The 13,750-nt window shown below is 45.8% G+C and overlaps 1 protein-coding gene across 14 annotated transcripts in view; it reads left to right on the forward strand.

Annotated features, from left to right (window-relative positions):
* The first annotated feature begins 8,953 nt into the window (after nucleotides 1-8,953).
* clasp2 (cytoplasmic linker associated protein 2) overlaps nucleotides 8,954-13,750 on the forward strand; it is a 570,512-nt gene continuing 565,715 nt past the window's right edge. For all 14 annotated transcript variants that reach the window (XM_078540120.1, XM_078540106.1, XM_078540107.1 and 11 more), the window contains exon 1: nucleotides 8,954-9,454. In XM_078540120.1, coding sequence (XP_078396246.1) covers nucleotides 9,254-9,454 — 201 coding nt within the window. In that variant the 5' untranslated portion in view covers nucleotides 8,954-9,253. The remainder of the gene's footprint in view (nucleotides 9,455-13,750) is intronic.

A 13,750-nucleotide genomic window follows, 5' to 3' on the forward strand; every position in this document is an offset into this window, starting at 1 on the left:
GGGCCTAGGTGATTGACCTCCCACAACCACAACCATCTTCCTTTGTACTAGACATGACTCCAACCAGTAGAGAGTTTTCCCCCGTTTCCAGTTGACTTCAATTTTGCTAGGGCTTCTTGATGCCACACTCAGTCAAACGCTGCCTCGATGTCAAGGGCAATCACTCTCACCTCTTGACACTCACAACTCTTGAGTTCGCCTCTTTTGTCCATGTTTGAACCAAGGCTATAATGAGGTCAGAAGCTGAAATCTAAAATCTATCCCATTTAGCACGGTGGTAGTGCCACACAACATGATGGAGGGCATCCTCAATGTGAAGACAAGACCTTGGCTACACAAGGACTATATGGAGGTCACTCCTACCAATACTGTCATGGACAGATGCATCTCTGACAGGTAGATTAGTGAGGACACGTTAAGCAGGTTTTTCCCTCTTGTTGATTCATCACCACCTGCCAAAGACCCAGTTTGAAGTCATGTCCTTTAGGACTCGACCAGTTCAGTTAGTAGTGGTGCGACCGAACCACTCTTAGTGAAATACATTGAATTCTCCCACCCAGAGTATATTCTGTGCCCTTGCCACCCTTAGTGCCTCCTCCAAGTGGTGTTCAACATGGAGGAGCACTGATTCATCGGTTGAGGGGGGAGTGGTAGGTGGTAACCAGTAGGAGGTTTCCTTGCCTATGTTTGACCTTATGCCCTGAGACTTCATGGGGTCCAGAGTTGATGTTGAGGGCTCCCAGAGCAACTCCCACCTGATGATATACCACTGTGCTGCCATCTCTGGTGGGTCTGTCCTGTTGGTGAGGCAGGACATACCCAAGGGTGGTAATGGTGGTGTCGGCAACATTATCTGTAAGGTATGATTCCATGAGTATGATTATGTCAGGCTGCTGCTTGACTGATCTGTCCCACAGAGAACTGTGGGACAGCTCTCCCAATTTTGGCACAAGCCCCCAGATATCAGTGAGGAGGACTTTGCAGGGTCAACAGGATTGGGTGTTCTGTTGTCGTTTCTGGTGCCTAGGTCGATGCTGGGTGGTGCTTCTGGTTTCATTCCTTTTAGACTTTTTAGCAGTTTGATACAACCAAGTGACTTGCAAGGATATTTCAGAGGGCAGTTAAGAGTCAACCACATTGCTGTAGGTCTGGAGTCACATGTAGGCCAGACCAGGTAAGGATGGCAGATTTCCTTCCCAGAAGATATGAGTGGACTAGATAGATTTTTAACAACAATTGACAATGGTTTCATGGCCATCATTAGACTAGCTTTTAATTCCAGATTTATAAATTGAATCTAAATTCCATCAGTTGCTATGGTGGGATTCAAATCTGTGTCACCAGAGCATTAGCCTGGGCCTCTGGATTACTCATCCAGTGACATTACCATTCCGTCAAAGCCTCCCCATGTATCTCCAATGACTTATGCACATATAAACCCAGGTCTTCCTGCTCCTACATTTAAATCTCTGACTCTCATCCATTAGAGTTATACCCTTTATTTTATACAAGAAAGAAGAAAAAAACGGTTATGGACAGTGAATTAGAATTTGCTGTCGGGGATTTGAAATAAACCAGCGCGAAGGCAGACCGAAAGTTCCAGCGAGAATCAGGGCTTTGATAAAAACTGGTCAAAGACAGAGCAAGAGTTGGGAATTTCAAAAAATAATCAGCACGAGGACAGGGCAAGAGTTCCAGCGAGAGTCGGGGATTTAAAAAATAACTGGTGCTAGCACAGAGCGAGAGTTAATTAACATTTTATTGTGTTTACTTAAATTCCAATTTTGGTGCATTAAATAAATAATTTGAGGCATGGCAGGGCTGCTCATACCCGTCAAGTGCATATCCTGTACCATGTGGGGGCTGCAGGACGCTACTCATGCCCTGGACAACTACACGTGCAATAAGTGCCACCAAATGGGAAAACTCAAGTGCCATATCTTCGAACTCAAGAAGCAGCTGATGTCACTGAGGACCATTCGCGAGGATGAGAGCTACGTGGATAGCACTTTTCAGAACCCGCAGCTTAAGAAAGAGCAGGCAGAGAGGGACTGGGTGGCTGTTAGACTGACTAGAAAAAAAAGGCAGGTAGTACAGCAGACCCCTGAGGACATCCCCCTCTCTAACAGGTACTCGGCTCTGAGTACCAATGGGGGAGAGGGTCTCTCTGCAGAGAGTAGTGAGAGTCATGACCAGAGAACCATGGATGGCTCAGCTGTCCAGGGAGGGAGGGAAAAAGACAGGAGAGCAATAGTGATAGGGGATTCTAAAGTTAGGGGAACAGACAGGCGCTTCTGCGGTTGCAGACATGGTTCCAGGGTGGAATGTTGCCTTCCCAGTGCAAGGGTCATGGATATCACGGAGTAGCTTTGGAGCATTCTTGAGGGTGAGGGTGCTTTCCAGAGGTCATGGTTCACATTGTTACCAACAATATAGGTAGAAAAAGGGATGAGATCTTGCAGGCTGTGTTCAGGGAGTTGGAAAGAGATCAACAAACAGGACCTCAAAGGTAGTAACGGCCAGATTACTTTCAAGACCACATGCCAGTGAGTATGGAAATAGGAGAATACATCAGATGAATGCGTGACTGGAGAGATGGTGCAGGAGTGGGGGGGCTTCAGATTTCTGAAGCATTGGGACTCTTTCTGGGGAAGGTGGGATCTGTACAAGCCGGACGGTCTACACCAGGACAAATGTCCTTGCAGGGAAATTTGCTCGTGTTGTTGGGAAGGGTTTAAACTGGATTGACAGGGGATGGGAACCTGAGGGGAGATTCTGATAAGATAAATTCAGGGCAGGGAGCAGGAGACAGAAAATTAGTTGTGACTTTGAAAGACAGAAGAAGCAAAGGTTTAAAGGTTTACAGCACAGGAATTTGGCAATGTGATAAGGTATTTATTTAAATGCAAAGAGTATAGCAAACAAAGCCAATTAGCTGAGGGCACAGATAGACACATGGCAGCATAGTATAATTGCTATAATGGAAACTTGGCTTAAAGAGGGGTAAAAATGGCAGCTCAACATCCCTGGATATAGGGTTTTCAGGCAGGACAGAGAGGGAGCTAAAAATGGTGGAGGTGTAGCATTGTTGGATAAAGAATCAATTACAGCTGTGAGGAGGGATGATGTACTAAATGAACCATCAAATGAATCTATATGGGTTGAGCTCAGAAATAAAAAAGGGGCAGCTACACGTCTAGGAGGGCACTGTAGACCCCAAATAGTGAGAAGGAGATAGAAGAGCAAATATATAGACAAATTTCTGAGTGCAAAAACAATAGGGCAATAATAGTTGGGGACTTCAGCTATCCTAATATCAACTGGGATACAAACAGTGTAATAGGCACAGAGGGCACAAAATTCTTGAACTGCATTCAAGAGAATCTTTTCAGCCAGCATGTAACAAGTCCAGTGAGTGAATGCAATTCTAGATTTAGTTTTAGGAAATTAAGCTGGGCAAGTAGATGAAGTTGCAGTGGGTGACCATTTTGGAGATAGTGACCACAATGCAGTTAGGCTTAGCACAATTATGGAAAAGGATAAAGTTAGAACAGGAGTTGGGGAATTGGGGAAAGACAAATTTTACGAAGCTGAGAGGTGATCTGGCGAAAGTGTACTGGTTACAGCTCCTTGAAGGGAAATCAGTGACAGACTAGTGGGAGGTATTCAAAAGCGAGATTCTACAGGCACAGTGTAGACCTGTCCCCACAAAGGAAAAGGGTGGTACTGCCAAATCTAGAGCCCCCTGGTTATGTAGAAGCATACAAGGTACGGCAAAGCAGAAAAAGAAAGTTACGACAGTCACAAAAAACTTAATACTGAAGAAAGCCTAGATGAGTATGGAAAGCACAGGGATGAAGTAAAAAAAGGAATAAAATGAAAAAATATTGGCAGGTAAAATCAAAGAAAAACTGACAGGAAACAATGAATAAAAACAAAAATGCTGGAAATCCAAAACAAAAACAGAATTACCTGGAAAAACTCAGCAAGTCTGGCAGCATCGGCGAAGAAGAAAAGAGTTGACATTTCGAGTCCTCATGACCCTTCAACAGAACACAACAGTTCTGTTGAAGGGTCATGAGGACTCGAAACGTCAACTCTTTTCTTCTCCGCCGATGCTGCCAGACCTGCTGAGTTTTTCCAGGTAATTCTGTTTTTGCTTAGGAAACAACAAATGATGGTTGATGAATGTTTTTGTGAATGGAAAATGGTTTTCAATGGCGTTCCACAGGGCTCGATGTGCGGTCCCTTGCTGTTTGTTGTATATATTATGATATGGACTTAAATGTGGGTGGCATGATAGGGAAATTTGCAGATGACACACAAATTGGCCGTGTTATTGAGAGTGAAAAGGACAGCTGTTGTCTCCAGAATTATATCAATGGTTTGGTTGAGTGGGCAGAAAAGTGGCTGATGGAATTCGATCCAGAGAAGTGTGAGGTAATGCATCTGGGGAGGGCAAACAAAGCTAGGGATTACACAATATATGCAAGGATATTGGGAGGAGTAGAGGAAGTGAGAGACCTTGGAGTGCATGTCCACAGGTCTCTGAAGGTGGCAGGACATGGAATGCTTTCCTTTATCGGACAAGGTGTAGAATACAAAAGCAGGGATGTAATGATGGAACTGTATAAAACATTGGTTAGGCCACAGCTGGAATTTTGTGTATAGTTCTGGTCGCTACATTACAGGAAGGACATAATTGCTCTGGAGAGAGTACAGAGATGTGCAGGAATATTGCCAGTGCTTGAAAGCTGCAGCTGTGAGGAAAGATTGGAGAGACTGGGCCAAAAACAAAAATACCTGGAAAAACTCAGCAGGTCTGACAGCATCTGCAGAGAGGAATACAGTTGACTTTTCAAGTCCATATGACCCTTCATCAGAAAATAGAGAAATGAGGTGAAAATATAAGCTGGTAGATGGGGGTGGGACAGGTAGAGCTAGATAGGGGGCCAGTGATAGGTGAAGGCAAAGAAGAGGTTGCCAAAGACACTGGCACCTTATCGAGCTCTACCTGTCCGACCCCTCTCTACCAGCTTATATTTCACCTCATTTCTCTATTTTCTTAGTTCTGATGAAGGGTCATACGGACTCGAAACATCAACTGTATTCCTCTCCGCAGATGCTGTCAGACCTGCTGAGTTTTTCCAGGTATTTTTGTTCTAGATTTCCAGCATCCGCAATATTTTGCTTTTATATTGGAGAGACTGGGCTTGTTTTCCTCGGAACTGAGGAGGCTGAGGGGTGACGTGATTGAGGGGTCAGGATTATGAGGGGCCTAGATAGAGTAAACAGGAAAGACTTGTTCCGCCTTGCAGAGAGGTCAATTACCAAGGGGCATAGGTTTAAGGGGATTGGTAGAAGGATTAGAAGGGACATAAGGAAAAACGTCTTCACCCAGAGGGTGGTAGATGTTCGGAATTCACTGCCTGGTAGTGGAGACAGAAGCTCTCAACTCATTTAAAAGGTATCTGGACCTGCACCTAAAGTGCTGTAACCTGCAAAGTTACATACCGGGTGCTGGAAGGTGGGATGAGAATGGGCAGGTAGTCTGTTATTTTTTTTTGGCCAGCGCAGACATGATGAGCTGAATGGCCTTTTTCTGTGCCGTAACTTTTCTCTGGTTCCATGGTTGTATATTGTCTCTACATGTTCTTCCTATTACAATGAATACATTCAGATTTCTCTGCATTGAACTTCATCTGTCATCTGTTCACCCATTCTACCAACTTTTATATGTCCTTTTGAAATTATACACTATCCTCCTCACAGTTTGCATTGGTTCCAAATGTTGTACTATCTGCAAATTTTGAAATTGTGCCTTGTACACCAAGGTCAGGGTCATTAATACATATCAGAAAGGGCAAGGGCCCCAACAATGACACCTAGGGAACTCCATTCAAAACGTTCCTCCAGCTCAAACAACATCGACTGATTAAAAGCAAAAAACTGCAGATGCTGGAAATCCAAAACAAAAATAAAAATACCCGGAAAAACTCAGCAGGTCTGGCAGCATCTGCGGAGAGGAACACAGTTAACGTTTCGAGTCCATATGACTCTTCAACAGAACTAAGTAAAAATAGAAAAGAGGTGAAATATAAGCTGGTTTAAGGGTTGGGGGAGGGGGCAGTGGAACAGGTAGAGCTGGATAGAGGGCCAGTGATAGGTGGAGTTAGCCAAAAGATGTCATAGACAAAAGGACAAAGAGATGGTGATATTATCTAAGGAATGTGCTAATTAAGGGTAGAAAGCAGGACAAGCAAGGTACAGATAGCCCTAGTGGGGGTGGGGTGAAGGGGAGGGATCGAAATAGGCAAAAAGGTAGAGATAAAACAATGGATGGAAATACATTTAAAAATAATGGAAATAGGTGGGAAAAGAAAAATCTATATAAATTATTGGGAAAAAAAGGGGGGGATCGGACAGGGGGTGGGGATAGAGGAGAGAGTTCATGATCTAAAATTGTTGAACTCAATATTCAGTCCGGAAGGCTGTAAAGTGCCTAGTCGGAAGATGAGGTGCTGTTCCTCCAGTTTGCGTTGAGCTTCAATGGAACAATGCAGCAGGCCAACGACGGACATGTGGGCATGAGAGCAGGGTGGAGTGTTGAAATGGCAAGCGACAGGGAGGTCTGGTTCATGCTTGCGGACAGACCGAAGGTGTTCTGCAAAGCGGTCACCCAGTCTGTGTTTGGTCTCTCCAATGTAGAGGAAACCGCATTGGGAGCAACGAATGCAGTAGACTAAATTGAGGGAAGTGCAAGTGAAATGCTGCTTCACTTGAAAGGAGTGTTTGGGCCCTTGGACGGTGAGGAGAGGGGAAGTAAAAGCGCAGGTGTTGCACCTTCTGTGGTTGCATGGGAAGGTGCCCTGGGAGGGGGTTGAGGTGTAGGGGGTGATGGAGGAATGGACCAGGGTGTCCCGGAGGGACGATCCTTGCGGAATGCCCCCAGGTGGGGTAAAGGGAAGATGTGTTTGGTGGTGGCATCATGCTGGAGTTGGCAGAAATGGCGGAGGATGATCCTTTGAATGCAGCGGCTGGTGGGGTGATAAGTGAGGACAAGGGGGACCCTATCATGGTTCTGGGAGAGGAAGATGTGAGGGCGGATGCATGGGAGATGGGCTGGACATGGTTGAGGGCCCTGTCAACCACCATGGGTGGAAAACCTCGTTTAAGGAAGAAGGAAGACATGTCAGAGGAACTGTTTTTGAAAGTGGCATCATCAGAACAGATGCGACGGAGGCAAAGGAACTGAGAGAATGGGATGGAGTCCTTACAGGAAGTGGGGTGTGAGGAGCTGCAGTCGAGGTAGCTGTGGGAATTGGTAGGCTTGTAATGAATATTGGTGGACAGTCTATCACCAGAAATTGAGACAGAGAGGTCAAGGAAGGGAATGGAAGAGTCAGAGATGGACCATGTGAAAATGATGGAGGGGTGGAAATTGGAAGCAAAATTAATAAATTTTTTCTGGTCCAGACGAGAGCATGAAGCAGCACCGAAGCAATCATCAACGTACCGGAGAAAGAGTTGTGGGAGTGGGCCGGAGTAGGACTGGAACAAGGAATGTTCCACATACCCCATAAAGAGACAGGTACAACTGGGGCCAGTGCGAGTACCCATAGCCATTACCTTTTATTTGGAGGAAGTGAGAGGAGTTTAAGGAGAAATTGTTCAGTGTGAGAACAAGTTCAGCCAGACGGAGGAGAGTAGTGGTGGATGGGGATTGTTCGGGCCTCTGTTCGAGGAAGAAGCGGAGAGCCATCAGACCATCCTGGTGGGGGATGGAGGTGTAGAGGGATTGGACGTCTATGGTGAAGAGGAGGCGTTTGGGGCCAGGGAACTGCAAATTGTTGATATGATGTAGGGTGTCAGAGGAATCACGGATGTAGGTGGGAAGGGACTGGACAAGGGGAGAGAGAATGGAGTCAAGATAGCAAGAAATGAGTTCCGTGGGGCAGGAACAGGCTGACACGATCGGTCTGCCGGGACAGTCCTGTTTGTGGATTTTGGGTAGGAGGTAGAAGCGGGCTGTCCGAGGTTGGGAGACTATGAGGTTGGAAGCTATGGAAGGAAGATCTCCAGAGGAGATGAGGTCAGTAACAGTCCTGGAAACAATGGCTTGATGTTCAGTTGTGGGGTCATGGTCCAGGGGGAGGTAGGAGGAAGTGTCTGCGAGTTGACGCTCAGCCTCTGCGAGGTAGAGGCCAGTGCACCAGACAACAACAGCACCACCCTTGTCAGCAGGTTTGATGACAATGTCAGGGTTGGACCTGAACGAACAGAGTGCAGCAAGTTCAGAGAGAAGCAGGTTAGAGTGGGTGAGAGGAGCAGAGAAATTGAGACGACTAATTCTCTGGTTCCTGTCATTCAGCCAATTTTATATTCATGTTGCTCTGTCCCTTTTATTCCTTTAGCTATAACTTTGCTCACAAGTCTGTTGTGCAGCACTATATCGAATGCCTTTGGAAGTCCATGTACACCCCATCAGCAGCATCATCCTCACCAACCCTCTGTTACTTCTTCAAAAAACCTCCGGCGAGTTAGTTAAGCAAAATTTTCCCTGAAGAAAAGCTGGCTTTCCTTAATTAACCCGCACTTGCCCATCCTTTTATTGTCGAGTAAATGAAATAACTGCAATCGTTAGTGTTTTTTTTTCTTTCCTGCTGTTGCTGAGCGCGGTTTCCCAGGCATTCTATCGGACAGCTCTGCAATGCTCAAGACACCCCCGAGTTTTAACGGGTGAAAGGCCGCGAGCTCGAGCACGCGAGCGCCGGCAGACCATCGTTGCGTCAGACCGGCCCCGCCAGCGCGCGTGCGCACACGGGTTAAGAGGGCGGCCGGGGACGGGCCTGTTGCTATAGGGGGGGGGGACGCAGGGGCTCGTCACTCGCTGCTGCTGTGCGTGCCCTGGTTTATTTATAATCCGTCTTTAGGGAGTTCACGGGGGCACAGAGGAAGAGGGATTGGACGTATTTCGTGTCAGGAGGCGCTGTTACGGCTGGATTTGCTTCAAGGGGAGTGGGAGTGAAGAGTCTGGGAGGAGTGAGGAGTGAAAGGGCCTGGACCAGGGCGAAGGGCTCGCTACTTCACCGAGAACTGCAAGAGGGCAGGCGGATAAAAACAGAGGGCACCCCGCGCAACCTGTTCTTTTTGAGGCTGCAGGAGGTGTGAAGTGTCACCTGAAGTTCAGGCAGGTGGTGGAGAGGAAGCTTGCCGAGGGTAACTTTGAGAGAACCTCCCGGCCCTGGCACAGATGGAGCCTGAAAGCAGCTTGGACTACTTCTTGGAGCAAGTGGCGCAAAAGGATGTTAGCCGACGACTACAGGTCGGCCAGGAGCTGATCGATTACTTGGGCGACCCCAAGAGGTCCCTGGACGTGGATCATGACCCAAAACGGGCTCTGGACGGTATCGTGGACGAGCTAACGGGATGGGTGAACTCCAGCAACTTCAAGGTAAGAGAAGGCGGAGCCCAGTGAGGCTGCTGAAGCGATTCCCCCTGCACCCCGGCGAGTCCGATCCATCATCCCTTCACACCCCCACCCTCCTCTCCATCATCTTCATGTTGAGCTGGTTGACCCCACATCCTTTTTGGGTTTACTCAGCTGTTCGGGGCTGGGCTTGCTAGCGGCAGTAGGTGGGGCCTTTTTTTCGGAGCTGTTGTGATTGTCGGATTCATTGCTGGCAAGGGTACATTTCGGGAACACGTTAAATGTGCGAATAGTAGGCAGAGATTTCCGGAAGCTGGTCCGCAGGTCTGCACGGCTCTGAAATTCACCAGGGCCTATAGGCATCACATATCCATTTGAGACGCTGAAGTGGGGGTTGGGGGTGGTGTAATATTTTTGTTGATTAACTGCTATATTTGAGTTGGCGAGTTGCGACGTCTTCGAGTTCCTGGTGTGGATATCCCTGCGGTGCAGTAGTGTCCAGTAACGGACAAAATGTTGGGCATTTTTGGGATGGCAGAATCTGCACATGTTTGCATCCCTAGTTGTTGCAGTATCTTGTGACCAGCAAAGTGTTGCACTGTTTTGAATCGTGGAATTTACCAGTATTTGTATCATCGTTGTGGCCTCAATACTCAAAAATCTAATTTTATTTAGCTACAATGAGGCGACTTTATTTCCATAGTTGAGAAATGTTAAGATATTAATTAATGAATGTTAAGACAAATGTTAAGAATGGTGAGTTTGCATTTCTGCTTATTCTGGTGCATGCAGCTAAAACAGTATTGGCAGGTTCAGTGAACGGTCATTACAAATAAGAGACTGTTGACTGCTCGGGAACTTTTTTGCAGGGTAATTGACGTAATGGTGACACGTCTGGGCGTGTCGATTGAAAATGATACATCTGGGGTCCAAATTTAGAGCCAAGCGAGCAGCTAAACTGTAGTTACAGAATCGAGCTCAGCGTTCGAAGTCTAAGATTTAGCTTTCCTTGAAATTTCATGTTTATTGTTAACCACCAGGTCAAAACAAGGGGCTGTGTTTGACGACCAAATTGACTTTTTGAAAACATCGTTTTTTTTTAATATTCACCGTAGAAGCAAACATGTTTTCATTAAACACTGGTTTTGCAAATTTCTCTCGATATGCTCAAAGAAATATCTTAATATTTGATAGTGCATATTTCCACTTGCCAATTTGCCATTTTAAGTAACATACGTCAATGTGTTAATAAAAATCATTTTTGAACGTGTCAGTGTAACAGATGACACTTTTCTGATTTTGAAGTGATTACCTTAGTTTATTTAGAAAATCTTAACATTTGCACAATTCACATCGAGTCTGTTTTGCCAGTTTTGCACAACATTTATCACATTTTGCAATTAAAGTGAAACTGGCTAAATTTGTCATGCTATTGTGAAGATCTGCACACGAGTTTGCTTTTGTTTCTTCAAATCATTTGACACTGTAGTGCACCTCATGCTCCAGTGCGCTGTGCTGTAGGGTAGTATAATGCACAACTGTCTACAATTTGTGACATAATTTAATTTGTGCCATGACATCAGGGGAAACTACGAGAGAATGGCAAGATTCCCTATAGAGGATAAAAATTATGATGACCAAAAGTGATCCACTGTGACTTCATGTGACTGATGAGTTGCATTAGCAGAACTTGTTAGCTTTCCCAAGTGAACAAGGAAGTTTTGGATTGGTGGAGGGCAAGAGACATTACAGAAGGAGCAAATATTTGAGGGAATGGAAAGAAACATTTAGCTGAAAGAAAAATTTAGCTGAACAGCTACATAAAATTGAGTAATGGTTCATTTGCTTAAATGAAGATGAGAAATGATGACCAAGGCCACTGATTTTTATTACTGAATCAAATTAAATTTTCTTATATTTTGATTGTAGAATTTTTACCAGTATTTCGGGATCACATGCTTCTGATAAATCTGCTCACTGTTCTGATGAAACTACATAACTGTGATCAAGGCTAACTATCAACCTATGCTACAGTGTTTATTCTTAAGTATTGCTTAAGAAATCAAGGTCCAAATCTTCTGATCAAGGATTGGAACCCCTGTTTTTGAATCTGATCAGATTTTTTTTAAAAAAAACTACCCACCTACCTTACTTCAGTTTTTTTTCTGGCATATCGCATGATAGAGAAGCTTACAGAACTTGGACAGAGCAGGAAACCTTGGAGGGAACAGCCATATTCTAAGAGTTTGAATGTCCCAAAGCTTTGCAGTGTGTTAGTTGCTGAGTAAATGAATGGGTGAATGCATAGGTGTGTAAGAGGGTAGGGTGGGTGAGGTGAGTGGGTAAGGAAGTAGGTGGTAGCTGGGTAGGATGCTGAGGTCAGGTCAGGGGAGATGGTACTATTCAGGTGGGATATTGGCAGGGTCGGAGGTGGGTGGGTCAATCATGTTATTACCTTGGAGTTAGATGAGAATTTTTCTGTTGACCACTTCCTGGGTAACTATCCAGGTAAGTAACCTACAACTGTTCAAAGTCTCAGACACTAACTCAAGAGTTGGAGACTTTTTGGGGGCGGTGGGGGGGTGGTTCTAGGGACCAGAGGAAATGCCCTGTTCTTCCTTCCCGGGCAATTCCCACTGATTCAGTGCATTGAGACTTTCAAGGTACTCTGTAGCCCTTTTGGGTGGGGGGTTATGTCCGGCCTCCGATGTGGAGACCAAAAGATCTGGGTTATTGTGTCCTGCTTTTTTGTCCTTATTCATTTATTCAAGGGATGTGGGCTTTGCTGGCTAGGCCAGCATTTATTGCCCATTCCTAAATGCCGCTTGAGAAGGTGGTGGTGAGCTGCCTTCTTGAATCGTTGCAATCCATGTGGTGTATGTACACCCACAGTGATGTTAGGAAGAGAGTTCCAGGATTTTGACCCAGCAACAGTGAAGGAATGGCAATATACTTCCAAGTCAGGATGGTGAGTGGCTTGGAGGGGAACTTCCAGACGGTGGTGTTCCCATGTGTCTGCTGATCTTGTCCTCCTAGATAGTAGCAGTCATGGGTTTGGAAGGTACTGTCGAAGGAACCTTGGTGAGTTTCTGAAGTGCATCTTGTAGCTGGTACACACTGCTGCTACTGTGCGTTGGTGCTGGAGGGAGGGAATTTTTGTGCAAGGGGTGCCAATCAAGTGGGCTGCTTTGTGTTGGATGGTGTCAAGCTTCTTGTGTTGTTGGAGTTGTACTCATCCAGGCAAGTGGGGAGAGTATTCCATCACACTCGTGATTTGAGTGTTGTAGATTGTGGACAGGCTTTGGGGAGTCAGGAGGTGAGTTACTCGCCACAGGATTCCTAGCCTCTGACTTGCTCTTGTAGCCACAGTATTTATATGGCTAGTCCAATTCAGCTTCTGGTTAATGGCAACCCCCAAGATGTTGATAGTGGTGGATTCAGCGATGGTAATGCTATTGAATGTCAAGGGGCGATGGTTAGATTCTCTCTTGTTAGAGATGGTCATTGCCTGGCACTTGTGTGGCACGAATGTTACTTGCCACTTGTCAGCTCAAGCCTGAATATTGTTCAGGTCTTGCTGCATTTGGATATGGACTGCTTCAGTGTCTGAGGAGTCATGAATGGTGCTGAACATTGTGCAATCATCAGCAAACATCCCCACTTCTGACCTTATGATGGAAGGAAGGTCATTGATGAAGCAGCTGAAGATGGTTGAGCCGCGGACACTATCCTGCAGCGATGTCCTGGAGCTTTACCTGGATGACTTACCTCGAACAAGCACAACCATCTTCCTTTGTTCTAGGTATGACTCTAAGCAGTGGAGAGTTTACACCCTGATTTCCATTGACTCCAGTGGCTCCTTGACCCCACACTCGGTCAAATGCTGCCTTGATGTCAAGGGCAGTTACTGTCACCTCACCTCTGGAGTTCAGCTCTTGTGTCCATGTTTGAGCCAAGGCTGTAATAAGGTCAGCACCTGAGTGGCCCTGGCGGAACCCAAACTGGGCGTCTGTGAGCAGGTTATTGCTAAGCAAATGCTGCTTGATAGCACTGTTGATGACCCCTTCCATTACTTTACTGATGATCGAGAGTAGACTGATGGGGCGGTAATTGGCCGGGTTGGATCTGTCCTGTTTTTTGTGTACAGGGCAATTTTCCACATTGCTGATAAACAGTATATTTCTTTCTTCAGTGTATGGTGCAGCATAGAGTTCCATTGGTTGTATAAAAAGTAAAATTGCCTAAGGAATCCAGTAAGAGTAGTTGTGTTGTTTTTGCAGCCAGTTTTGTGTTACTGTCACTTTTCTGTACATGCCAGAC

This window comes from Cetorhinus maximus, chromosome 4, assembly GCF_964194155.1.
Source record: "Cetorhinus maximus chromosome 4, sCetMax3.hap1.1, whole genome shotgun sequence".
Lineage (NCBI taxonomy): Eukaryota > Metazoa > Chordata > Chondrichthyes > Lamniformes > Cetorhinidae > Cetorhinus > Cetorhinus maximus.